Raw genomic sequence first — 26,957 nt, 5'->3', positions numbered from 1 at the left:
TCACTGGTTTTTCTCTAACACTATTGACTATCTGTTGAGTGGAGGGTGATCACTAATTTAACTTTAAATAAATGAGCTGTGGTCATTTAGATTCCTGTACCTGTCACACAAAATTAAGCAAAAGACATCAAATAAATTATGTCACTTCATGTCACTTACATCAAGTCTTGAAGGAAACATCTGCCAAACCTAAGCTATGTTTTTTCAACAGGCGACACTGAGAAGCTTCTCATTGCCAACGCGTGTAAGTACAAGTGCCATAAAAACCAAACATTATATCATCTCCTTTCTGCCATTCTCAATAATTTGATTCAAAAATGTCTCCTCTCCTTTCACAATCAAACCAAGATGAAAAACCTCCATCATTCCATACTTCAGTCTATTCTTGAGGTATTCTTAAGCTTTCTGCTAAAGAATAATATAGCACAAGAACTGAACTTTAACTTTAAATATTTAATAGTATTTAAACACAACTGAATCTATGCAGTCCAAGAAGAGCATCTCAGGGGTCCAGGCCTACCCAGGAAACTCACTGTGTCCCTTAAGTTGAATTCTAGTGATACACTTACTCTTCAACCATAAGTTGAACTAGGTGATACAATTTGGTAAACACCTGTCCCTCATTGATAAGTTATAGCAGTGCAAACTCAGTATAATCATTCGTTCATGGTAGTTTAGTCTTTCTGCAGCATTTGTGGTAACCAGCATGACTGAGGACAACACTGAGCAGGTGAGCCTATGTAGGTCAGACGTTGGGAAGTACCCAAAGCAGATAGTTTTAAAGCATGAGTCTACTTGGGAATCACAAAACAAATGGGAAAATGTTGAAGATCTTGTGTTGCCACAGTCAACTGTTCTAGACCGTGGTGAGATTGCTGATCCACTTCTGTAACTGATTTTCTCCTGTTTTGCTTCTGCAATCTTTGACAGATAATTTTGCACATTTATAACTGCAGCTACATTTCTCTGTGAGTGTACCATGTTTGTCTGGTTATAATTGTGCACAGCTTTTTTTCCTTGGAAAAAAAAAAAAAAAAAAAAAAAAGCAAACTTGAGCAGAATGACCCCATGTCAAAGTTGGTTGCTCATCCAGTTAATATGATGTGCCACTCAGCTAGAGCACTACTGACATGATGGTAAAGGGGACCTGTTATGCTCACTTCCAGCTCCATGTTTTTATTCTTGGACTCTACTTAAGCAGCAGCAGTTGCTTGACTCATGCTTAAAAATAATCCATATCACAATCTGATTGCAAAGCTCCCTGACAGGACAGGATTTTAAAAAATTGATTTAAAAAAAATCCATATTTTTCTTATGCTCTGCCTTGGGACAGTTTATTTACTATCTGAAATAAGCAGTTTTCTCTCTTCCCCTTCTGATTCGCTGCTCAGATCTGATCAGTGGGTAAGGCTTCTTTGCTCACACTCACAGGTATGTGCCTGAGATCAAACTAAGCCAACAGTAGCAAAAATGCAAATGAGTGTTCAGGGCAGTCCGACTTCCAAGCATTCATTCACAGGGATTGCTTGAATGTAAGATGACCTCACTAATGAAACTCTGTATAACAGGAGCATCCATTATTAAAATAGCATATAGGAACAAAAGTCAAGAAAAAAGACAAAGGCTCCTCTTTAATAGTTTCAAAAATACAGCAGCTTGGTAGATAATATCCTCCTGAAAACACATTCAAGTTACTTTGTTTCCTCTTCACTTCAGTACTGTGCACCTTCCTCCTCTTTGTAGGCAAAATAGACAGTGACAGGTCCGACACTCGTCTGTACTGTTTCTGATGCTCCCACCACCATCCAGCAGCCAATGCCATAGGCCAAACAAGGGATACCTGCAGTTTAAAGGGACACTGAATATATGGAGTCTCTTGTATTGGAAATAAAATACAAGAATGTAACAATGACAGCAACGTAGAAGAAATACTGACCCAGATTAATAACTTTTAACGTGGTGAAAAACCTGTCTTCAAAATCCAGATTCTGAGGAGGCGCTTTAGTGCAGTGATATTTAATAAAGGGGAAGCATCCCGTTCTCAGAATGTGGTAGTTGGATCCCTGAACTCTCCAATTAAAGTTTGACAGTCCAAACTGGTCATTGTGGACGGAGCTGTAGCGGACACAGTATGAGGTCCACGGAGGAAGTCTGCGCTGCTGCAGGTGGCAGGTTAACACCTCCGAAGCAGCTGGCCGCGGACCTGTCCTGCCTAAAGTGCTAGGAAACAGGGCGATCTTCAGAAAGAGGCTGTGGGTCTTCTTCAAAAACTCCTTCATGGTTTTAAAGATTCGTATTTTAGCATCCGGACTGCAGAAGGACACACCTATAACTAGCCACACTTGGAATATGCCAACGTTTTAAGAGTGAAAATACCAAGTTGTAACACATCGAAGCAGCAGCTGACATGAGCTATGCTAAAGCTAGCAAACAAACTCACGTACGATTTGCGAGCTTAAATCCTCAGACCATGTTTGAGATGTTCCAACACTGACCTATACAATCTGACGTGTCTCTGTACAAATGCATTTCGCACACATGTATCTAAACCACCTGTGAGAAGAAGAGCAGCTTTCCTCTGGTTGGTTTTCTGTTTCTGTTGTGCTTCTTGCGTCTGTCCTCGTACCGCGGCTTAACTCATCCGGCTGGAAACGCGTCGCTCCGAACTTGTTCCTCTTTAACAGAATTAACTTCAGTCTGGTATTTATTTATATCATGTACTCGCCAGTTCATTCAATACAGGACTTATATCCTTTATAAGAATTTATAGACTGCCACGTGTTCAACAACCCTGTAAAACGACTAAACGTAAAGTTTTTTGTTCTTTATATTTCTACCGTTATTTACAAAAAATAAAATAAAATGAAAACGATAAATGTATGTTGTAGCTACCAACAGACCTCTTCAAAATTAACCACCACTGACCCCAGTGCCAATAGGCTAATATGTGTTTTTGTTGGTTCCATGACCACACCACCTACTCCTTTAAAATCCACTTAAAACCACCACAGCAACTGCTAAAGCATTTCCACGGCTCAGTGGGCTGCTGTAGATCAGGACCATGGACAGCAGTCTATAAACTACGTGGTAATTAACCACCGCAAATAAGCCATAATATATACATATATACATATGCTATATTTAATACATGCTCTCATCATTTTTGTTTCTTTTATTATTTACTTATATTTTGAAAATGTTTTTAAAAACCTCCTTAAGAATAGGCATTTCAATTTATCTTTGGCTATAAATTTTGTTGTATGTGATGTGGTTTTTGTTACATGTAATAAAATACAAAAAACCCCTAAAAATTTAAACATGTTTTTTTTTTAAATTTGCATTCTAGTTCATGTTATTTGAATATATCTTTGCCTGTCTTCCTTTTAGCATTTCAGTCGTTCGTGCAGCACTTACCTGCAGGAAAGGGGCCATATAATAAAGCTTGATTGATTCATTGATTGACCGTAATTTGTCAGGGTGATTGGTAATGCCTTAACAACTGCACAAACCAACCGAAATCCCATCTGCATGATTTATAAATGATTTGCTAAATAATTTAGGTCCAATTCTGTGTGAAATGCAAATAGATAATAATTAAGTGATGTGAAAATAAATTACAGATTTATTTGTCCCAGATGTTTTCAATGTCTTAAAATATTATTTCTGAAGTCAAATATATGTGAAAATAATGCACACATTCAAATGTAATTCTAGTCTCTGGATTTAAAGGTGTAACAGAGCCACTGGGGTGCTCAATCCTCCATAAAAATTAGTCCTGTGAAGTTTTTCCATTATCATATGTTGTCTTTTTTGCAATACAACTGTCTGTTTGAACAAAGGGGGGTAAAGCATGACTATGAGTGCTTTTTTCTGGAAATATAAAATTTTATGTGCTTAAAAAATGTACATCAAGTAAGGCTCTTGGATGAAATATATGAATCTTTGATACAAATTACAAAATAAAAATTAAGTAAGATTAACATGATTTATTTGCAATCTCAAATCCATGAACACATGCATCGTCTCTACTTAGAAAGCTTGGAAAGTCAACATTCACAGTCCAGTGAGGACCAGACTGAAACACTGTCATGTCACCATATATGGCAAGTAGTTTGAAATTGTCAGCTTCCAGAAGGAGGACTTTGACAATCAAACTGTAGTTGACTCCAATCTAACTTAATAAAAAAAAGTCAACCACAGTAGTGCATGGCCCAATTTGTACAGGAGAAAGGTATTGTGGGAGATCTTAGTGTGTATTGTGACACCAAACACAAATAGACTTCTGTAACAGAATATATATATATATATATATATATATATATATATATATATATATATATATATATATATATATATATATATATATATATATATATATATATATATATATATATATATATATATATATATATATATATATATATATATATATATATATATATATATATATATATATATATATATATATATATATATATATATATATATATATATATATATATATATATATATATATATATATATATATATATATATATATATATATATATATATATATATATATATATATATATATATATATATATATATATATATATATATATATATATATATATATATATATATATATATATATATATATATATATATATATATATATATATATATATATATATATATATATATATATATATATATATATATATATATATATATATATATATATATATATATATATATATATATATATATATATATATATATATATATATATATATATATATATATATATATATATATATATATATATATATATATATATATATATATATATATATATATATATATATATATATATATATATATATATATATATATATATATATATATGTATATATATGGAGGGAGAGAGAGAGAGAGAGAGAGATGATGCCAGAAGCATTTGACTTGACAAAGGAAGCATACATTGCTATATACACACCTTTGACTTCTTTTTATGCACACACTTTTTGATTTACATGTGTAAATTCCTTCTGCATAGATTTCTGGCGGCGTAATCTTTGTTTATAATAAAGTATATTCAGACTTTTGAAGCTGTTTACAAAGCCAGTGATTTTACAGATTTGTGACATATTTAGGCTTTTTTCAGATATTTATTTGGAAAGTCCTTCAGTCATGTTCAGAGTAGACATATTTAGTGATTTTGGAAAAGCAGGTCAGCAACACTGATAATGGAACTATCTAAGATGCAGGTTTAGCCTCCCCTTGAAGCTTGTTCTGAGCAGTCATCTGCAGTATATCTTCTATTTCCTTAATCACCTCCTTCAAGTAAAGCAGACAGAAAAGGAAGCAAACTTAGAGTATTATCCATTATTATTCCATACAATCATCAACATTAACTTGAAAATATATTCTTATTAGGATATTTATGAGTAATGAACATGCTTTCAGCTTCACTGATACACAAGTTTCATGACAAATAGATGAGGAGAGATCATTAACTCATTAACATGGTACCATGAAATTGGTTTCTCCTTGGCTTTTAGGGACTGATATTTCCTGATGAATGACTGACAGATGCCGAGCAAAGGTCGCGAGAGCTCTCTGGAGATCCTCTGAGACTGTTCTATTAACGACACCACAAACAAACGAGTTTACTAATGATCCCCAAGTCGCCAGCTAAGAAACAATCACCTTGTTCATCTGATAGTGGTGGTTAAATGAAACTTTCAGCAGACAACATCTTCGCTCTTTAGGGGGATGAGCACAGCTTGATTTAACTGTTACAGCACTGTGGAAGCGAAAGGATTTGTGTGATAAATATGTTAAATAACCCTCTGCTTAACAACTTTTAGAGTTTGTAGCATTACCAAAGCTAGAGGTGGCATCTTAATCCTCTGAAAGAATTGATTTTACTCTTAGTCATGTGAAGTCTTTCACCTAATCGCCTATTGTCTTCTTTGGAAAGTGATTGCCTATTTGAACAGAGGAGAGTAAAGCTCCATCTCCTGGGGATGAGCCTTAAATTTTATATACATATCTGCAGCAAAAAACAAAACAAAAATCTTATTCTCTTCCACATTGTGTTTGTCTATATTTCTGACTTAACAATAATAATAATATTAATAACAGATCGGCTTACGAGTTTGTCTATAAAGAAAGAAAGGTCATAACTCATGTTTTCTTGTATGGATCTGGTGTAGTAAGACATACTTACATCATTCCAATACTGCTTCGCTCACTGCTGTCAAAAAAAGCGAAAACCGTGCCTTGCTTTGTCTGAAACGCAAGCAACAAAAAACAGAGAAAAATAAAGCTTCATCATTGTATAGCAAAGGGTACTAACTAAGATTGCATTTCAACCCTGCTTTAAATCTAAGCTCTTTAAATTCACACCTTTTCTGTATGTTCCTCCATTTGCTGTTGTACTCATTAAAACCAGAAAACAGACTCTGATGTGTAAAATCTGTGCAGTTTCCCTTTATATCAACCATATAACAGGAACAATGGAAATGATGATAGAAAAGCGTGCAGATCAATTTTGAATTGTTACCTTTTTGTTAAATCTTATGCCATGGGCATTGCACATCATAAGGAACACCTTATTGTATAACATGGAAAGGTCAGAGTGAAATAAGTGGTTCCCAATAACTGCACAAAGATTTTCAACTGGAGCCTGGAAAAAAAAAAGAAAAAAAAAAAAACAGCATTAGATGTGAGTGATGACTCTTTGTCAATTAATTCATTGAATCCAATAATTTAAAGTTTGATTATATTTGGCAGCTAAGTATGGCGGTGGTGTGTGAAATAGATAGAGCAGAAATGGCTAAACCCCAGACATGTCCTTAGGGTCACTGCTGAGTTTGTGTGTGTGATTAGTGAACGTGATGAGTACGGGGCACATGTGCTAAACTGTTGGGCCTTTCTTAATTAACTGCAGGGAGTAACAATTAATGCTTAGAAGACATGCCAAACACAAGATGAGCTTAATTGTACGACACCAATCAAAGAAACTACAGGTTGGGGACTGCAGATTTTTTTCATTCAATCTAAGATCAAAGCATTAGTGAATCCACAAAAGGACTACTCACTGCACACAACATTCTGTATCACCGTAATAGAGGGATTCTGTTTGCATATGTGTCATAAGTAACACCAGAGAGGTTGATTACTTAAAAGTGGCAAGGCTTAGGAGGATAAAAATGTTCCTGCTTCTCAGCCACCTTTGGGAGACTTAAAGAGTAGGCCTAAGCCCCCGCGAGCTCAGGAGATAGCCCATAACTTGCTGTGAAGGCTGTGTGTTTGCAGTTGTCAGATGCAGGGCCCTCACGCAACAATAAAAGCGTCCAACTGGGATTTAATTGTGTTTGTAATATGCAGGGCCTTAATGACGGCCAGCGCCGAAGCCATTAACCACTGCAGTGGCTCAACTGCTGTACTGAAGCACCAGGCCACCAACTAAATGAATGTTTGATAAAATAATACAAGTCGCAGATCAACAAGCGTAAACTCAGGCATACTGCTAATAAAAGAACTCTATTGTTTAAGGCCTGGCACCAGGTTGATGAGGTGTTCAAGCATGCATACACATGCATAATGAAAATGGTATGAATTATTAATGTGTTGATTATTTAGGCTCATCTATCAAAATGATAATGAATTCAGCACCTAAACACCAATTGAGCTCGGTGCATAATTACAGTATTTAGTTGTATTTAACAATAATGAAGAGCAAAAACGTTGATCTATCTTTGTGATTACTGAAAGGCTACGAATAGCCTCCACAGTCTCAGGCTGCTTTTTTGTTGCAGAAACAACGTGACGGCATCATTTGAGTTAAAAAGAAAAAGAAAAAAAGTGTGAATTTAAATTATAGCATCTAAATTCAATACATTGATAGGTGAGTAAAGACATAACTTAAACTGCAAATATAAGCAAATATAAGACGGTACTTTGGGTACGATCTGGTGTTCATAGCATTTCTCTCTGATTGGTATTGGTGCTTCTAAACAGCCTGTGCAGCAATTCAGCGTTCCTCCAGTCATCATCAGAAGCATCTGGGTCATGGCCAGCTGGTTACTGTATGTGATGTCCAGATCAACAGCCCACACCTGCAAACAAGACGTCGCGAACTCTGTGTCACGGAGAGAAGACCAGACTCTATAGACTTAATAATTTCAATTTAATCACAAAAAAATGGATCAAAGTATTTCACCCCACAGACCTTACAAAGCTAAGAGTCAGCGCCTCTTAATCCTTACAGTGTTACCCATGTTAAGAGACAGACATAAGGAAAACACAGGCCCGGTGTGTGTTTGACTGATTTAGGTAATTCAGTTCTGACATGTGCACAAAGTAGATCCTTCCCTGTGTATTTGAATTCAGGCAGCCCTGGGCTAGTATGTTTGGCTCAGGTCTGATGAGAAGTAAAGTTCAGTTATGTATGGTAAATGGCATCATTATAAGTATATTAAGGGGTCAGGTATGGTCGTAGCCCTCCGCTTAAACAGGGCTAATTTTCCCAATAATAACCTAATAGCTCTGCCCTTTCTTCAAAAGTGACAAATAAATCACCAGTGAAGGAGTTGTTAATAACTAAGTGGCAGTCGGCTGCCTCCTTTAGCCGTTCCTATTTGTCAAAGTAAACGCTCCTGCCACCGAATGCAAATTGCTGCCTGTCTGAACCCGCAGTCTCGGTAACCCGAGTACTTTATCTCCACCAGCACATGGACATCTGACCATACACAGTAATTATCTTAAATGTTTCACTTTGTTTTATATGAAATTTGAATATATTGTAAGGCATCTTGCACAGTCTGCTTCTATAACAATTGGTTTTGGGACCGATTAGTGCGACAGCGTGTAAAAAACTATTTCGGAGAAATGCCTGAAAATGTGAGATGTTGTGTTTGGAAAACTTGAAGAGATTGGCACAAGCGGGACAACTGGAAAATGTGTGACATGTTTATCTGAATTTTTTTTTTTTTTAAAACGTCATAGTGACAAAAAATAGCTTTTCCCTGATTTGACATAATCTGATTTTTAGGGCAAAAGTTACGCAGTTTTGGTTAGTAACCTTTTCTTCCCAATAAGAAAAAGCCCAAACTTATGATTTCTAAACTGCAAGAATAGGTATGAAAATTTCACGAGGTACATAAAAAACGTCAAAAAGAAAAAGTACAGTACGTGGATACAAAGTTAAAAAAAAATTCAAGGTGGGTAACACTTTAGCAGAACTGAGTGACCTTTTCTGTAGGTGGTACTGTAGCTACCTCTGGGTAGATTCACGTCTCTATATATCAGGTTGATACCTGGGCCTGAGTGATGGACACACTTCACCAAGCCATTCACTCAACTCACTAAAACTCATACACCCCTGTCCCATTGTTGCTCTTAACAAAGCTGTGGGAAATGTAAGCCTGGATTGTACCTGTTTTCTATTGCCTTGCATTTTCATTAAAAGCCCCGATGCTGCAGCTGGGGCCCCGCCGCTCCACAATGTGAGGAAAGACTGCAAGGGCAAACATATGTGACCCACTTCTTCCCATCAAATAAAGTAGGCAGCTTTTAGCAACAGGTTTGAATCTAAATTGATGTTTAAACCCAGACAGGTTTGCCCATGTGGCTCTCTTCCATCTAAGCTTTGTGTGTGTGGGGAGATGGTTAAGAATCTGTCATTAATGTTCCTGCCTCTATTGAAGCACATGCTGTTTTATAGTCTATTCTTAATTATGCTGTCAGTGAGTCCCTTTCAATTTCAGGTCAACATTGAAGAAGAAAATTAATTTTAAGCCTGTCATTATTTCATTCTAAACAGGTAAAGGAAAAAGGGCCTGATTCTGTGCCGAATACATTTAAGAAATTTCTGCTTTTAGTGTCACAATTTTGTCACTGAAATGACAGTTTAATTTGACTAAATAAAATCACAGGATGTAAGAAAGTACTCCAAGTTCGGTTTTTTTTTACCCTAAAATAAATACAGCATGGTAGAGTCCACAGTCTGTGCGAAGACTACTGACAAAAACATTCCTGGCTGGATTTCTAAATCTTCAAAGAAAAAAAACGCTGATAATCTAAAACAAAATGTGACATTTGAAGTTATAGGATGCAAATTGCAACACTGCTTTGCTTACATTGTGTATTACATCTAATCCAGAAGATACTACCCTCTAGTGGCAAGTGTGCTCTTTCTCCAACTCCGGCATGTCTATTATGAATATAAACAGAAGAAGGAAAGTCGGAAAAGTGCAGGGACGATATTTTTTGAACTGTTCTGAATAAAAATCCATCATAAATAACTAGAGGACAAATTGTATTCTGCTACTGGTGTTCTTTCACGTTTTTTTAATGAAAGAAGAGGAAAGAAGATAGTGTCCTTCTTTGTTCTTTGTGCTTTTGTAAAACCTGTAAAATTTCACAGTATTTTATAGACTACATTACATACAAAGCATTTCATCATACAGCTCCAAATCAATAGGCAGTCAGTCGAGCCACATGTTAGGAGCAGAGGTTAAAGCATCATAAACCAGTCCATTTCAAATATCATAAATCAAAGTGCTTTCAACAAAACTTAATCCTGACAAATGAAATAAGACTTCCATGCTGCCTGGCTATAATAGCGAGATACATTTCAGCCGACTGCTGCAGTTAGGAGTTAAACACTGACAGGGTACCCCCCCCCCCCCCGAAGCTGCCAAATCACTTTGGAATGACCTATTGTCTGAAAGATAGGTGCCTCTGAATTTCTCAGTATTGTAAGGTTAAAGGGCAAGCCTTAAATGGTGGAATCAGTGTATCGACACAATAAGACTTGACAGTTTATTAGATGGCCTTGTGACACATTTGCTCCCTGTGCCCACAGTTTGCCTTATCTTTTTTCTAGATCCCAGGGGACTAATATGGGAGGCACCTAACTGCTCCTATGGATCCAGCCTAAAAATTGATCTTTTCCACCAATATGTTGAAATAGAAAGCATTTGCAGAATGTGTTGTAACACCTTAGATCATATCTATTATGATAGATAAGCTAAGATCTTCTCTGTTTGTGTCTCACCTTCTTCTCCATGGTGTTATGGTCCAGAAAGGTAACGAGATCCACAGAGACATAACCTACGATACATCGCTGCAGGCAGGCCCGGCCTACGCGGGTGCAGATGGAGTTCAAAGTTTCTGGGTGTACAGAGCTCTGAGGAACAATGGAACCTATAGCTTCAAGTTTACAACCACCATGGAGTTGGTCTCCACAAGACAACATGGTGACTTCACCACCTGGCTCCAGCAGCAGATCTACTGTCAGACAGGTGACACTGTTTGAAGGGGGGTAGGCCTCCACCACACCTCCTGGGAAAATAGCAGAGCAGATAAATGGCTCTAGACTCTCCTAGCAGCTGTTTAGCAATCACAGAAAGTTACATGAAAATTATTGAATTTCGCATTTCACAAAGGCAACACCTGTGAAACAGGAACGACATAGGAAATCCATATTACATGCTGCTATATTTGCAAGTGAAAAGCATTCAGTGCCTGACAATAGATATCTAACCTTGCCTGAGGAAGGTCTTCAGGAAGCAGGCCCAGTTGGGATAGCAGGAGGTTTTAGCAGGCTGGGCATAATGGGTCAGCCATTCTGGGATCTCATCTAAATATCTGAGCAGCACAGTCTCCTACAGAAAGAAAGTGCATACATTAAGGATCTACTGAATATTATGCAAATTTTAGGGTTTTTTGTATCAATTCAATGCAAAATAATAAGTTTCAGTTACTTCATTATTATTAAAGCTTTGTATGTGTTGACCACATTATTGGAAGCACGTTGTGTTATCCGGATGACTCCAGTGACTGCTTGTTGTCCCCCAGACCTTGGGTGGCTACTTCAATTTCTGTGCAAGTGTCTGATGGATACTGCAGGAGGGTCCATCTGTGAGTGACAACCTATTATCAGAAGGCCTCAGGAGTCTAATGGCTTTAACTCACAGCCTCCAAGCAGCTCCCCTCAATAACAACTCTCTCCACTGGGCAGTTGATGAATACGTAAGCTAACCCCATCTATCTGGGGATCAATCAGGGCTTGACTGAGATCGATATCACTCTTGTTTCTGTAACTAGGAAATGCCATAATGGTTACACCACTTAATTATGCTGTTAATTTCTAACTTTTGTTTTAGGTTTCCCTGAAACAGTTTGACAACAACAAGTACAACTCTCTTTTTATAAGGCTATTATGGCTATATTTAAACTAACAATGCCCCGACTAAACCCTCTGTAGCCATTTATACAATACGCAGTATGACAACAACAACAATGCTGTACGTGTGGCGCCAACCGAGAAGAATTTATTTTTTTTTCATACACAATAAAATATGAAAAATCTTTTTAAGAGATGACTAAATTATAAGTAGAAATAATATCTTTCTTCTGTCCTCATACTATCAAGATCATTACTTTGTTTTGAGTGCACGCCGTTGGGCTTCACTGGAGACAGGACCAGAGATTATACTGTTGATATTCCAGTCATGTAACAGCCATCATCATATTCAAGTACTGTAAGAGGCGAGGTCAAATGCTACACAGTGATTCCCCCTATACAAACCATAAAGCACACAATGGTGCGGCAAAAAGTGTAAGGGAACGGTTGTCATTCTCAACGGAAGAGCAAACTCACCCCGGGACTTTGCCTATGCAGTTCACAGAAACAGCAGGACAGTAAGAAAAGAAAGAGAGGTATTTTGCAATAAATTATTTGGACTTAAACTGCGTATAGTACCCCGTGATAGGATTCAGCCTTTGCTTGGTGTCCACATAAAGCCAAGCAATCTGGTCATAAATAAAATAGATGTTGCCCTGGCTCTTTGATTGCCATTTCATCTCTCCACTACATAGCACAACAACTGAGATACTACAGTGAACAGGTCTCGGGAACAGGAAGATATAATCAGGCTACTCATATATTTCGCATGAATATTTGCTTTACTTCAAAATCATCCTTGAATTTTTTGTACAAACTGAGGCAAAATTTCTTTGCATAAACGTTGCAAATAAATACTTATGATCGTCTCTGCAATGAAAAAAACAAAACAATATATATATATGTATATATATATATGGACTAAAGGAAAGATTTTAAATTCCTAAATTCAGGTTAATTATATTAAGGCAGAACATTACATATTTAAACTCCTCCATGCAAGCACAGACTGCACAATATTTAGACATAGAACATCTGTATTAAATGTCCCTCTACCTCTTCAGTGGTAGTGATTATCAAATGACCCATTTCGCTGACAAACTTAACCTAAATAAGGTGTTGCTCAAGATCTGTTTGTACACAGCATGACAAAAAGAAATACTCCATCTGTTGACGCTATTAGGTGTAATTTTTACCCTCTTGTGCCTAATGATCCATATGCAAGCTGTGTGAGCGCTTAAGTGTGTGTATGGCCCCCTTCGGGCATTGCAAGGCTGCAGATCTACATGTCTTTAACCTCTCTCTGTGTAAATGCTAAAAGAGGCCTGGGGGCTTTCTGCAGGCTGAAACATTGTGCTGGAAGCTGTGGGCCTCACAATATTTAGAGAAACACACGTTTTCTAAGACCTGTGCAAAAGCTCCTATAATAAGGATGAACCCCCCCACCACCCATCCATTCTCCTTTTTGTATCCTTTTAGGCTGTCCTTTTGCATAGCCAGAAGGGTTCTAAATGTTAATATTATTTTGAACGAGCACATGGTATTGTCTGACTCAAGCTTTCTCATATGGCGCCCGTCAGAGCGAGCAATAATTAAGAAAAAAGGGCCAGTCACACTCATTTATCCCCCATCTACTTTTATAGTGATTATAATGGGACTTTAACTAAACTATGACACATATGATAATATACACTTTAATAATCCCTTTGATATTTATTGGTAAACAATTATTGGTGAAAGCTGATAAATTATGGATTAGTATTATAATGCTTAATTTGATCATTTGTATTTGATTAATAATTTATTAAAACTACTGTTTTCGTAAAGCTTGCAAAATATTCTGGAGTGTATTCACTAGCTGTCATTACGAGTGCAGTTAGATCTATTGTTTTTCAGCAAAGTGCTCTATTAATGAGCGTCATTTCTCAAAATGTACGAAGAAGGTTAAACATTCATGATAGTTTTTGCTGTGAGAAGAAGATAACGATAAGATACATTAATATAACATATTAATATGCTCGGATCTAATCAACAATACTGTTTTATGATATTTCAGCACAAAGAGCCAGATTGCACTCTTCTGTATAAAGTATTTCAACAGAAGGTCAGTATGATTCACATCCAAGTGGCTAACAGATTTTAGGAGAAAACAATATCGTAACAAAAACATCATGCAATGAAGAGCACAGGATGTGGGCTTTGCTTTGATTAAAAGAGCAAGGTGTAGAATAAAGGCCAGTTAAAGTGTTGTGTCCATATGGCCCAGAAGCCCCGAGGCTGTCGGCCTACACTGGGGGCCTCGGCACTCTTCCCTCTCCATGGGACCCCAGCTGGTGAAAGAAACCCCATTTACTTCCCTGTGCTGCTTCAGCCACCATTATGGACCTTGGCTGTGGCTCAGCCACTCTCTGCCATAATTAACAGCACCAAAGCCACAACAATTACAGCCCCGCACCACACATACACTCTGAATTAAAGAATGAGCTAATAGGAACAAAAACAGAGGGAGCCACAAGAACCTTGAGATGACTGCTATTCTTCCGAATGGAATAAAAAGTAAAATTGTTGTGCTCCAAGCCCACAATCATTAGCCTGTAATTAGTTTACACAGTGCTCCCAGTTAAATGGCAAAATACGGTAATTAACACATGACAGAAAATCAAAGGCTACTTTGTAAGCATATGAGAAATAAGAGCCAGGGGCTCAGACGCTGTGTACAGATTGCATTTGTTGTAAATGAATGGTTTACCATTGATTAAATACATTTTATTTGTTCTAAATAGATCCAAGATGAAACCAGGATTTATATTTTCAGGAAAAACAAATTGATTCTTGCAACATCGTATTTGCAATTTAGACTTTATTTTACAGAGAACTCGGATCCATCTAATGAGTGTAACAGATGTAAAAAGCTCAGTATAGCAAACATTAGCTACTATTAATGTAATTTGTATTTAAACTATTCAGTTCTGTTCTATACAAAGTTACTGATACAGTAACAATTCACAGCAGCCATCACAAAGAACTTTACATGCTAAGGTAACAATTCCCTCTGAACACTAAGGCGAAAACCTCACTCAAGTTGCAGAGTAAAAGTATCAAAATACACATTACTTTGGGAAAGTCTTGAATCTCCCCATATTTGTTTTAATTTAGTTTTAAAGGATGTATTTTCTCCTAATTTCCAAAGTGATCTTGAGCAATATTTCTCTAGAGTTTTTGAAGTTTTTCTTTGGTTGCTTCTTCCCTTATTTTCAGTCCAGTCCTTGCAACTGGCCATTTTCAGAAGAATATTTTTTTCTTTCTTTTTTTGTTGAGCCACATAACAAGCAACTCAGCAAAGAACCAAGTGTAAATTGTATCTTTAGGAACTTTGTTACTAGCTGCTGTCACATAAACACAATTTGTTTCCAATTCTTTAACTAAATCTACAAAAAATGACATAAAAAAAATCTGCAGCACATGAACAGCAGATGAAAGTAATGTCCTTAAGAAATATGAGAAAATCCAATAACGACCTGAGCCAGGGACTGAGAGATACATTTGACACTTTAGTTGATCTATTTGCTGTTTACTGAAGTCCCATCAGAAATGGTCCCAGTGGAAAGGTGGCTGCCAAGAAGCCATTCTTAAGAAAGGGAAACAGGCAAATACCAAATTACACAAGTACTAGACTGAAAATCACTGGCAACAGGTCTTAAAAAGTGGTGAACCAAATTTGAAGATTTTGGTTTAAATCGTTGTTAGTATGGACGGAGGAGGTCAGGATCCACCATCTGTAAATGCTGATTTGCAACATCCAAAGAAGAACTTCAAGAAGCCTATTGCAACAAAGTCTGCCTAAAGGTGGTGATACCAAATGTTGACTTTCAATGTTGTTAAAATGGTACAAACTCTGTTTATGCCTTATATACTGTATTTATTTGTATGTATGTAGACATTTCAATAAGTCACTGCACTTGTTTTCTTAGCAAAATATAAAAATGAGGGGTGACTCAAGAGTTTTGCACAGTTCTATACGGATAGGCAACAGTATGTTAAATACACTATGTGTACTGTGATTTGTTACTGTTGGATGACTTAAAGCACTCTATGTTATGTGTGTGTTTCAGGAAACATCTATATGTATAAAATATGCATAAAATTAAAAAATGTCATCTATTGGTTTACTGTTCTGAGGCTCCTGGGATGACGTTTAAAATACTGTACTAAGGGAATCAGCATTGCCACTGACCCCAAGGTGAAAAATGACATCTCTTCGACCCTAATGTGACATACACTTTTGTTCCTTCAGTGACAGAAGTGAATCTAACCCTTTTTTGGAGCTCTCGCTTCTGAACACCTGGGCACAGTCTGGACTTTAATATCCAGTCGCTACTGTAGTGTTATCTGTTAACTATTATTTAGTTGTTACCATGTTAACTTAAAGTGGGAGATTCCTCATGGGTGCTGTAATAATAATCGCAATAAACTTTATTTGTATTGTGTTTTTGCAAAACCACTGCTTTGGAGAGAGACATAAAAATAGGATATAATAGTAAAAAAACGTCAATTTGGTGAGATGTAATAAGGAAAACTAATCAAAAAAGAAAAGCAGAAACTCCAAATTCAAACTCATTTAATAAAACATTGCATAAAATTGAGTGTAAAATTATGTTAAAAAATTTTAAGTCACAGGAAGATTGACATAATGCTCTGAGTCACATCTTTACCTGAATGCATTTTGGGTTCCACAGCTCCGGACCGTAACGATGATACTCCTGCAGAGCCCACTTATAGCAACTAAGATGGCATGTATCACAATATGCTGTACCGCGGCCGCCATCCTCTGAGTCAATCTTGAAGAGCCAGCGCTGCACATCAATGTTTTGAGTCATAAGCTCTGCCAGTGTTTCATGAAGCTTGACCAAGATTGAAAAATGTGAAGTGCAAACTAAATTAACACAAACATTAGGAGGGAAAATGTATTATGTTTTCATCTGTTACTGAGCAGTGATGAAGGACTTTGTGTAATGCAGTATTTGGTGTCTGACCTGGTTTAGCGAGTAGATGTCTCCTTGACCAGGTGGCACATCGATCTCTGCCCCCACAAAAAGTCTCCTCCCTCCAGATTTGGTGCTGTAGTGTTGAGCAATAGCAGGTTCTGGACCCAGGATTGGCAGCCCTAACTCATCAGCTACCGCCAGGTCATCCATGTGGGCAACTCCACCCACAATATAGGCCTGCTTCCCCTGGATCAGGTTTCTGATGTGCTTCAGGGTTTGTGGACTGTACTTCAGAAGTGTAGACAGGCACATGTTATGGGTCTGGAAGAGAAGAGGGGAGGAAGATTATTCCTGAAGCGGAGCGCTTTCACTGTCTCTTCCAAGGGTTGTTTCTTGACCTGATTTATCACTGTGTACACACAACAGATCTATTATTGAAATAGCCAGCAGGGTTTTGACCTCTCCTGTATTCTAGCAGGTTGAATTGATAAAAGCTGCCTGTGGGAGGCCTCCCCTATCCTTCACATCTTTAATGTGTGCTCCCAATGAGCTCCTTGGGAATACAACTAATTACTTCACATCTGTATTTATTTGATCCACATGGAATTATCCCTTCTGTCACTGGCAGAATGCGCTGCCAGCCATGGGTAGCAGTGATTCATCTCAGCAACACGTCTGGCACAGTTTAACAACAAAACAGCAGGAAAATCAATAAAAAGAATGAAGAAGACCATGTCATGTTGCACATTCAATCTAGCGCAAAACGATGGAATAAGATGGATAGAATGGCTGGATGTGCAAAGATAAATATAGCAACAGCTTCACTTTTATAGCAGTGAGATACTCACAACTATTAAAAATGCAGCCTTTAAATGTAATGATGAGTTAATTAAACCACCCACTATGGAATTGAATCATCTGCTGAACACCATCTGAAAAGACCCTCAGTTAAATTCAGTGAAACTTGGAAAATATGTAGAGTTTTGGTTTGACAAGTAGAAAGAAAGATGAAAAAATGTTTGACAGAGTGTAGCGCTATAACAACAACCTCCTTTGGTACCCTCTAGAGGATAATTTATAAACTACAAACGCTTGTGGCATCTATAAATATATAGTAAGCAGATTTCTGTGCTCAAAAGGCACATTGTTATCTTGTTAATACTTAAAAGTTGCAAATAAATTAGTGAATACTGTCATCCTTACTGGGAAATAATCTACAGCCTCAGGTGTGAGGATGATGTAGCGTCTCACGGAGGATGAGGCTCGAGCGGTCGTGGTATCAGCCCCATCTGTGGCTCCATCACACTTCAGGAGGCTGGTGTAATAGTCCAAGATGTCGTTTCCCAGATGCTGGGGACATATGTAGATCACCTCCACATTTTCATCTACAATTACACAAAGAGTGTTTTACAAATGGCATGTTTACAGATATGAACAATAAAAAAACATAAGCTGTGCAGCTTACCTCTGATATCACACAACCTGCTCATTTGGGTGTTCTGTAGGATGTCAAAGCCTCTCAAGTTCAGTCGTTTCCTCTGAGAGTATCCTGTCAGAAAAATGTTATATGTTATCTAACAGTTTAAAAAACTGTAGCTCTGTACAACTACTGATAATGTTTGTGTTACTAGACTTGGGGATGAGGGACTTAAGTCTAATCACACTGTAGTGCAATCCGATGATTAATTTAGCTTAATAACTAGCAGGTGCTGTGCCTGTCGCGTGCTGGGAGTCCTGCTGCACCATGTCCAGCCACCACTGAACTACATTCAGTGATACCGCCAGGATTTTAGCCCATGTATGTCTGGATTTCTGCCTGAGAGAGAATCCTCAACTGAATCAAGGTAATTAAATGATTGGATTCATGCTAATTAACAACAATGGGGTTCAACTTTCTAATTATCCTTGCTCACACAGCACTCTCTGTAGTCACCCCAAGTGCAAATAAAGCATTCCATCTGCTAGTAATTAGGCTTAATAATTTTAGACAATCGCTCAATGATTTACAATGCACATGCCTGATTACAGTCTAAATGTGGATGCTGTGGTGAAATTAGAACAAGAACCGATCCTAGATTGCACTCTGTGTTTAGCGTAAAAACACAGCAGCGATTCCTCTTTTGTGTTTTTTTTTTTCTGCCTTTTTTTTGCGCAGCAATAAAATAAGACCTTTGTGCCGCTTGTAAATATTCACCATAATGGCTTTTCATTTGCTTAATCTACAAATTAAATGGCGATTGAGACTAAATTGTTCAGTTCCCTGGCATGGGGACTGTCATCATCCTGCGAGTGCTTTCCTGCAGAGAGTCATTTGAACGAGACAGAGTGCCTGCACCAGGGCCACAGACTGGGGCAGCAGAGTGGTGAGACCGGGGGTGACTGCTGCTAGATCAGATGTGCTTGTGTGTGTGTGTGCAGCAGGCAAAGAAAGCTACCTAATGAAGGGATGTGGATAATGGTCCTCTTGAAGGACTGGATGCGTTTCCAGTTGGCTGCCAGATGCTGGGGACGGAAAAAAGGAGCGATCAGAGATGGGATCGCCAGAGCGTATGCACACACACATACACACACACAAATCATCACATCACTGCATAGCTAAAACACATCAAGCCAATCTCTCTCTGGGCTCACAGAAGCAAACCAAGCATAAAATACCACCGTAATTAAATTAAGCGTTTACTTTAGGAACATCTTCTCACAATTAATTCAATCAGCAAGGTACATGATGCTACTGCCAGGGGAAGATTAGCAGGCTTAATTACCAGGGTATGAATGCTTTAAGAGTGAGAACATACATTTAGTGCATGTATACACACACACAGTAATGGTAAAACTAAATGAAGTTGTAGGCACTAATTAATATTATGTCAGCACTCTAGAAGATGTTCAGCCAGATGACACACAGACATGACATCTACAAGAAAAGGGAAAAGGATTACAGAATATTACGTATGTAGAGCAATTGAACTGTCACAGCAGTCTTTTAAATAGAAACACTGTTTTATTTTCCATGTCTAAGATTACAAGTTAACGTAGTTAAGTATACGTTGTGCATTCTGCCATGATAAGGAGATGTTAAAATATTTGGAGATTCTGAGCATGAACTTTGGGAAGCCTGGAAGTCTACAATGTAGAAAATCAGTTTTTTCAGCCTAACAAATCAAAAACCTAACTTGTTTTTAACTGCAGTTCTGGTGTAGATTATATGTACCCTCACTCTTTTACATCTAACATAACATAACATAAAGTAACATATTATTTTTGAATGAAGAAAAAATCCCTTTCCAGTATGTGGGCAATATATAAAATACTTTCTCTGAACAATATTTGTTTTTCTTCACCTAAATCTGCCTTGCAGCTTACTGAAAAACGCAGAAGCCATGACTATGTAAATATATTTTATTTCATACTAGTGGAATAAGATTCTCTAGTTGTTCATTAGATCAGGATTGATACTTAATAGCACAAATAGCTCACTTGCTAAAAAGTGTGGCATTTTTAAAAGCAGAAAGATATATTTTTTAATATTTCCTAAATTAATCTAAGGTTGTAAAAAACTGGGAAACAGTGCTACAGACACTGTAGAGCGCTGTCCTATCTTAGGGGAATATCAATCCTTATAAGACAGGACAGCGCTCTCTGGGATAAAGAGAAGTAGCCTTGTGCTTGATCGACAAAGAACACAAATTATGATGTGGCACTGAGAAAATACATAATCCATTTTTTTCATTAAATCAGATCTTGAGTATCAGAAGAGAGAGAGGGGAAACCTTTCCCTTTTTGAGATCAAATAACTAACAAATGCCAAAACACATATTTCATTTTTATAGCATTTCATCACATGTGAAGTAATTATTACTTGAACTGTAACAGACAATCAGCTGATTGTCCCTAGACTTTGTAGCCTTTATTACCACTGTTTCTGCTTCTGTCTTCTTTTACAGTGTGGCTATACTTATACTTATTGTCTTCATCTCGTCCACTTTTCCATTGTCTTTTTGTTTTCTCCTTAAACTTTACTAAAATGCGTATATCTGTGTTTGTTTTTTTAAATCTCACACTGTGAGTACTAGAGAAATGCATTTGTTACTACTGTAAACAATTGTCTATAACACTGCATCTTGGCATAGCATTGCATGGCTCTTGTCCTAATTTCTAAAATTGTCTTGGTGTTCTAGAAATGACCATGTGCCTTAAACCAAATTGGACCTTGTAAAAGACAGAACATTTATACTAAACAGAATCACAATATGCAACCTTATTTTAATGAAAAGGAATCCATTTACAGCCAAAGGACAAATATCATTCATTGGATTTGGAGAAATTGAGAGAAAAGTCAAGAAAACAGGTAACAGAGCATTATTAGGTAAAAGAGAGATGGAAGCGAGAAAGTAGCATCACCTGTGCTCTGCTGCGACTGTTTTCCAGCTGACTAAAACGCCGAGCCTGCAGGGCCTTCCTGACACGGCACAGCTGAGCGTGCATCAACCATGAGATGGCAATGGTGCCCGCCGCCCACTTGCGGCGACAGTGGCACAAGTAGGCTGTCCGGGCTAAGTAGCGCCTCCAGGAGGACTGGATGTGGATGGCAGCGGCCTCGATGCCTCCCTCTCCCTTGTAGCGCTGACCTGGGTGTGAGATGAGTTCTGAAACCTCCTCCCAGTTTTCTAGCACTGAGAGGACAGGCATTGCTGAAGGAGCCTTACTCCAGCCGCTATCCCAAACATGGCTCAGCTCCACCAGGCGCTCTCCACTCACTTTGGCTAAAGGCACAGCAAACTCCCTGAGCAGTTTTTGCAGGGCCTCTAGAACATCAACCACACTGCTCCAGCACAAGACAAAACACTGCTTGAAATGACAGAAGTCTGCAGCCATTGGGTCGACCTGTCCACTTCTGATTGTAAAAAGGTACCTGGGGATATCTACAGGCAGGCTCTAAAGAGGAAACAAGTGAGAGACACCCAGCTTAGTAATAATAACAGTGTTACAATTCATGAAAATGTTGGTTTTTTAGCACCTACTATTTTTGAATTAGTGTACCTGAGGACTTCTAGGAACCATGCTCTTGGAAGTTGTGGTGAAAGCTGGTGTCTCAGTGGGTGTGCAGTCTCTGTCTGCTCTTAAATAAGTGGATTCAGCTTTTGTTTTACGTACTGGCTGTTCATGGCACCTGGACTTTAAATCTATCAGGGCAAAATTCACAGAAAGACAGAAAAGATAAGAAAAGATATATTTTAAAAGTGATCAGAAGTCAAATCAAGCATCAGCTATCTCTTCAAGAACAGAGTCATTGAGATATTTAACCTAAAACCATGAAAACTAAAACTAAAGAGTTAGATGGATGAGACAAAAAACATAATAGCTTTGGCAAAGCTGATGGACTTTTATCCAGATTCTTAAAAGTTTGGTATTCTAAAAAGTAAAACTTTTAGCAAAGATAAATGACATTTTCCATAAAAGACATTTTTTAATATTCCCTAAATAAATTCAAGGTTAATGTAAAAAGCAGACAGAAACAGGAAAAACTGCTAAAGACTCTGTAGAGGGCTGTCCCATCTTGGAAAAATATCAATCTTCTCTGGGATAAAGAGAAGCAGCCTTGTACTCGATCGACACAGAACACAAATTTGGATGTGGCACTGAGAAAATACATCACCGAATTAAAAGAAGATAATGACATTGTGCTTGTCCTCGTTCATCCCCTCCAAGGATTAAAAAAATATATAATAGTATGGAAACTTAATACTACTAACTTAATATAACAATTTATATGATTTGGAGTTTGACACTATAAAGTATTGTGGAATTACTGACTTGATCAAAGTTCCCACAAACATTAAGCAAACACAGAATGTCAACGGATGTTTGTCTGGAGTATAACACATGAGGTGATGGTGTAGGGGTGGTGAAATGCTGCTAACCTGTCCCAAAGTCTTCTTTGGGGACTACCAGGATGTGATGGCCCTTTGATTCAGCTGCTTGAAGATTCACCACAGAGCCAGAGATTATCCTGTCACCTTTTGCCTGAACAGAAGATTTTCGTAACATCAGTGACTGTACATCAGATGTAAACACAACCAACAAAATGCTGCCTGACATTACCTGCTGCTATCCACACTAAAACTCATTTATCCCATTAGACATGAAAACATTTTCTAGGGGAATAAGTATAAACAAGCGGTTCAGGATAGCATGCTTTATCAGAAACAACAGGTTTTCTGCATTCATTAAGAATTTAGAAAAGTGCCACTGGCAATAGGACCTTTGCTGTAACTCACTATCAATCATAGCTATTCAAATCTGCTAACCTTAAACATTTTAATTCATAACACTGGATCACAATAACAATAAAACAAGATTTATTGGCCTAATTTCAGTATGAATTTCTTGTGACTACATTTAAACATTTCACAACTCAGAAAACAGAAACAGAAAGTTTGTGCTCCTCCCGATTTGTCACCTAATGTCCTTTCTTTTGTTCTTCTCAGACCACTGAGCTCTTTGACAGACCACAGGTAGCAGCCAGGTGCAGTGAGATTCTCCCCTCAAAGGCACACATCTGTTTCAGATGAGGCTGGGAAAAAGGTGGCACCCTTTGTAAAATTGCTAAAATGCAAACGCTCATTGCCTGGCATGGGTATGGAGAGAAAAAGAGCTGGCCTGAGTTGCAGGAGATGGTAGCAGGCAGAGAGCCAGTGGTTAGCAGTTGGGGAAGCTACGGCTGTCTTATTGGCATGCTGGACCAGGTATCCACTTCTGTCTTGAGACAGCTGTAAACCAGTAGCCCATAGCACAGCAATCAGGCGCCTGTTTCTTTAGAAGAATGCTGATGTGCTGCAATCTGCTGCTTTCCGCTTTCTGCAGCCAGCAATTCCATCTCTCCTATATCAGAGTGACAGTCTTGGCCTATGTTTCTCGTGTCAGGTAGAGATTCCCAAAAACATATCAGAAAAGTGTGTAAAATAGATCTAAAACTAATGCCGACCTTTGCAAAGATTAATTTGTTTGCTGTGACAAGTGCTGGATGTCATCCCTAAGCCAAGTGACCTTTACGTCACAGACTGTCTGAACATGAGACTTGAGGCATCTATTAATACAGAACACTACCATCACTCTTCACTCCAGCACACACTGTCTATTGGAAGGATTAGAGAGTAAGTATCAGGGAAAAGAACAATGATATCTAATTCACCACAGGTGCAGCAGAAACTTTTCTCACTGTACAAAGTAAATACCCGGAGGAAATAATTATTATTTCATGATTAAACTCTGACAAATCTATGATTATAGCCAAGACTTCATGCAGTGATTGGTGTCCTTTCCAGCGGTAAGACTGAAATGCCCCATGAAAACATATAAAATATAATTAGAAAACATGCAGCCTTATTTCTGCAACAAATGAAAAGTCTAAATTCTCTTTTGTGGTACCGTTTTACAAAGCCACTGCAAATTATCTGTCACCTACTTTGTGTAGAGTATTCAATCCGACAAACTGTAGCACATAATTTTTGGAGAAAAAAACAACTGTCGACATCATAAAGAGAGTCAAAGGCTCCAGAGAAAAGCTGACTAAAGTGGCAAGTTCGCAGGGTTTATTTTAGACCCACCTGTGGTAAATAATACATCACAATAAGAATAACTGCATTAAGAGTTGTTTATGTTATAACATAATGTATATGATCAGTAAATGTAATACCACGTTTATACTTCATTTGAAAGAAACTATGACTTTCTGTAAGGTGTAGTTTCTACAGAAATCATGCGTGATAGCAAAGTACAGCAAACATTAGGTTATTCTACACATATGGAATATTACTTACCTCATTTGCTCTCTTCCTGTGAGTATCAGTAAGTGATTTCCCAGATTTCTGATGCCTAATGGATCTTTTGTTTGGCAAACACATGTTCAATGCTAACTTGTCCTGAAACAGAGAAAGGAAAAAATTCAGAAATTGTAATAGAAGATGCACTCTCATTAGTCTATTCATTGGGTATACCTCATCAGTACCAGGTTGAACCCCCTTTTGAATCATAGCTGCCTTAATTCTTAATGGCACAAGTTTCATCGAGGGGCTGTAAACATTCCTGAGAGACTTTGGTACATATTGACATGACAGTATCATGCTACTGATATAGATCTGTTGCATCCCAGAGGTGCTCTGTTTAAGATCGTGTGACTGTTGAGGCCATTCGAGTACGGTGAACTCATTGTCATGTTCAAGAAACCACTTTGAAATAAACGATCTTTGTGACATGGTGCATAATCCTGCTGGAAGCAGCCATCTGAAGATGGTTACACTGTAGCCATAAAGGGATGGATCAACTCAAAGGAGTCCGGCTATTCTCCTCTGATCCAGAGAACTGTCGCTCACTGTATATTTTCTCTCCTTCAGACAATCCTCTGTATACCTTATAGAGATGGTTGTGCAGGAAAATCCCAGTAAACTAGCAATTTGTGAAATACTCAGAACAGACCGCCTGGCACCAACAATGCTACGTCCAGAGTTACTAAAATCATCCTGCCCATTCTGACGCCCAGTTTGAACTTCAGCAGGTGATTTTGTACATTCCTGAATGCACCAAGTTACTGCCATGTGATTGGCCTATTGATATTTGCATTACATGCTGTTAATGCAAACAGGTGTACCTAATAATTTTTCCAATGAGCGTGTAAATAGTTAGGATTTTTGCTAAACAAAAAAGGTATCAATTCTTGCCCACTTTTACCTTGCCTATCGTACTGCACGTGTTTTAGCTTGTACACACCCTCTTTAATTGAAAAAAGGTCATTTATTACCCTTTAAAGTTTCTGAATACGCATAATAATCTACCTGTTCCCCTGCTGGAGCTCCTGGAAGGTTTTCTCTCTGTTTCTTCACATCTGAGATTTTCTCCAGACAAGGAGTCCTGTGTAAAGACTTTCTTTCAGACTCACAATCCCAGTTAACTAGAATTCATAACAATTCTAAACATATTTAATCAAATTTGCAAAAAGGTCATGGTTGAGCAAAATATTCCCACTAAAAATACTACTTACCATTTAGAAAGAGTCTTTTGTTGTAAATCGCCAATGGGTGGAAGAATCAGCTGCTGCTTATTCACTGTTTTCAAACAATCCTCTGCATGTTTCTACAGACAGTCAAGAACTTATTAACTGTCGGTTTTTACGTGTACTATGTTTGACTTAAGTCTCTTTATTTAATATAAATGCTACTGTGCGTGAAGATTTCTCACCCTGATGTTCAGGGCCTGAATGTTCAGTGTTGTCCTCCCCTCACTGACAATCACTTTCTCAAGACTAGGTTTGAGTTGTCTTAAATCGTCTTCAACCTGCAATACAGTCATAAAATGTAAATACTCCAGAAAATGACCTAAAAACAGCACACACGAGTTTGATGATTTAGCTAAAGGCAAGATAAGTCAAGGAAACTTTACCCGAACCGAAACAGCTCCCGACTTGTCTTCCTTCTTAACCACGTCGGACATTTTTTTTTTCATCATTATTTATGGGTTTGTAACTGAAATATATACAGCATAATGGCGAACTGTACTAGTTACCCACTGTTAGCGAAACAATTGGCTTGTCACCAGTGAAAGTTTCTGATTCGGTACACGTAACCTTGACGACGAGACACCATGCAGCTCATTTCTTTCCGGAGTTTGACAGTCAGGCATATAAGGGTCACGTCTAAGTACATAATTGTTTATCCCAATGCTACCATCCCATTGCCACATAACCATGGCCTTTACTTTAATCACCTTCTAAAACATATCAGCTGATGTTAGAT

General features: G+C 37.7%; 2 protein-coding genes across 9 annotated transcripts; both read right to left on the bottom strand.

Annotated features, from left to right (window-relative positions):
- Positions 1-1,277: 1,277 nt before the first annotated feature.
- Positions 1,278-2,663, bottom strand: c7h15orf61 (chromosome 7 C15orf61 homolog). Of its 2 annotated transcripts, none has more exons than XM_039614439.1 (3): positions 2,445-2,663; positions 1,937-2,310; positions 1,278-1,840 (listed from the first exon to the last, which is right to left on the bottom strand). In XM_039614439.1, the coding sequence occupies exons 2-3, from the start codon at positions 2,277-2,279 to the stop codon at positions 1,713-1,715; spliced, it is 471 nt and encodes a 156-aa protein (XP_039470373.1). In that variant the 5' UTR covers positions 2,280-2,310; positions 2,445-2,663; the 3' UTR covers positions 1,278-1,712. The 2 variants fall into 2 exon arrangements, with proteins under 2 accessions (XP_039470373.1, XP_039470374.1); XM_039614440.1 differs by having other exon boundaries at positions 2,554-2,660.
- Positions 2,664-4,906: 2,243 nt separating this feature from the next.
- On the bottom strand, positions 4,907-26,914 carry iqch (IQ motif containing H). 7 transcript variants are annotated; one of them, XM_039614462.1, is made up of 21 exons: positions 26,605-26,912; positions 26,404-26,499; positions 26,207-26,298; positions 26,001-26,076; positions 24,990-25,091; positions 23,091-23,193; positions 22,210-22,352; positions 21,571-22,104; positions 19,605-19,671; positions 18,635-18,718; positions 18,373-18,554; positions 17,218-17,490; positions 16,897-17,085; positions 11,543-11,663; positions 11,054-11,340; positions 9,431-9,511; positions 7,953-8,111; positions 6,554-6,676; positions 6,218-6,279; positions 5,518-5,626; positions 4,907-5,322 (listed from the first exon to the last, which is right to left on the bottom strand). In XM_039614462.1, exons 1-21 carry the CDS (start codon positions 26,668-26,670, stop codon positions 5,242-5,244), a joined length of 3,030 nt encoding a protein of 1,009 aa, XP_039470396.1. In that variant the 5' UTR covers positions 26,671-26,912; the 3' UTR covers positions 4,907-5,241. The 7 variants fall into 7 exon arrangements, with proteins under 7 accessions (XP_039470396.1, XP_039470397.1, XP_039470399.1 ...); XM_039614463.1 differs by having other exon boundaries at positions 16,897-17,037; XM_039614465.1 differs by lacking the exon at positions 16,897-17,085 and having other exon boundaries at positions 26,605-26,914.
- Between the last annotated feature and the right edge of the window lie 43 nt (positions 26,915-26,957).

This window comes from Oreochromis aureus, linkage group 7, assembly GCF_013358895.1.
Source record: "Oreochromis aureus strain Israel breed Guangdong linkage group 7, ZZ_aureus, whole genome shotgun sequence".
In the NCBI taxonomy this organism is placed as follows: domain Eukaryota; kingdom Metazoa; phylum Chordata; class Actinopteri; order Cichliformes; family Cichlidae; genus Oreochromis; species Oreochromis aureus.
Note: the sequence above shows the minus strand (reverse complement) of the source record. Positions and strands in the feature narration are given on the sequence as shown.

Bases quoted from the DNA above. Each gene is read 5' to 3' on its own strand.
- c7h15orf61 (XM_039614439.1), bottom strand. From the start codon at position 2,279: ATGAAGGAGTTTTTGAAGAAGACCCACAGCCTCTTTCTGAAGATCGCC. The intron at 1,841-1,936 runs GTCAGTATTTCT...TTTAAACTGCAG, and splicing joins GTTAAAAGTTATTAATCTGG to GTATCCCTTGTTTGGCCTAT.
- iqch (XM_039614462.1), bottom strand. From the start codon at position 26,670: ATGATGAAAAAAAAAATGTCCGACGTGGTTAAGAAGGAAGACAAGTCG. The intron at 17,491-18,372 runs GTAAGGATGACA...CTTCTCTTCCAG, and splicing joins AGGCTGTAGATTATTTCCCA to ACCCATAACATGTGCCTGTC. The intron at 6,280-6,553 runs GTAACAATTCAA...CTTGCGTTTCAG, and splicing joins GCATAAGATTTAACAAAAAG to ACAAAGCAAGGCACGGTTTT.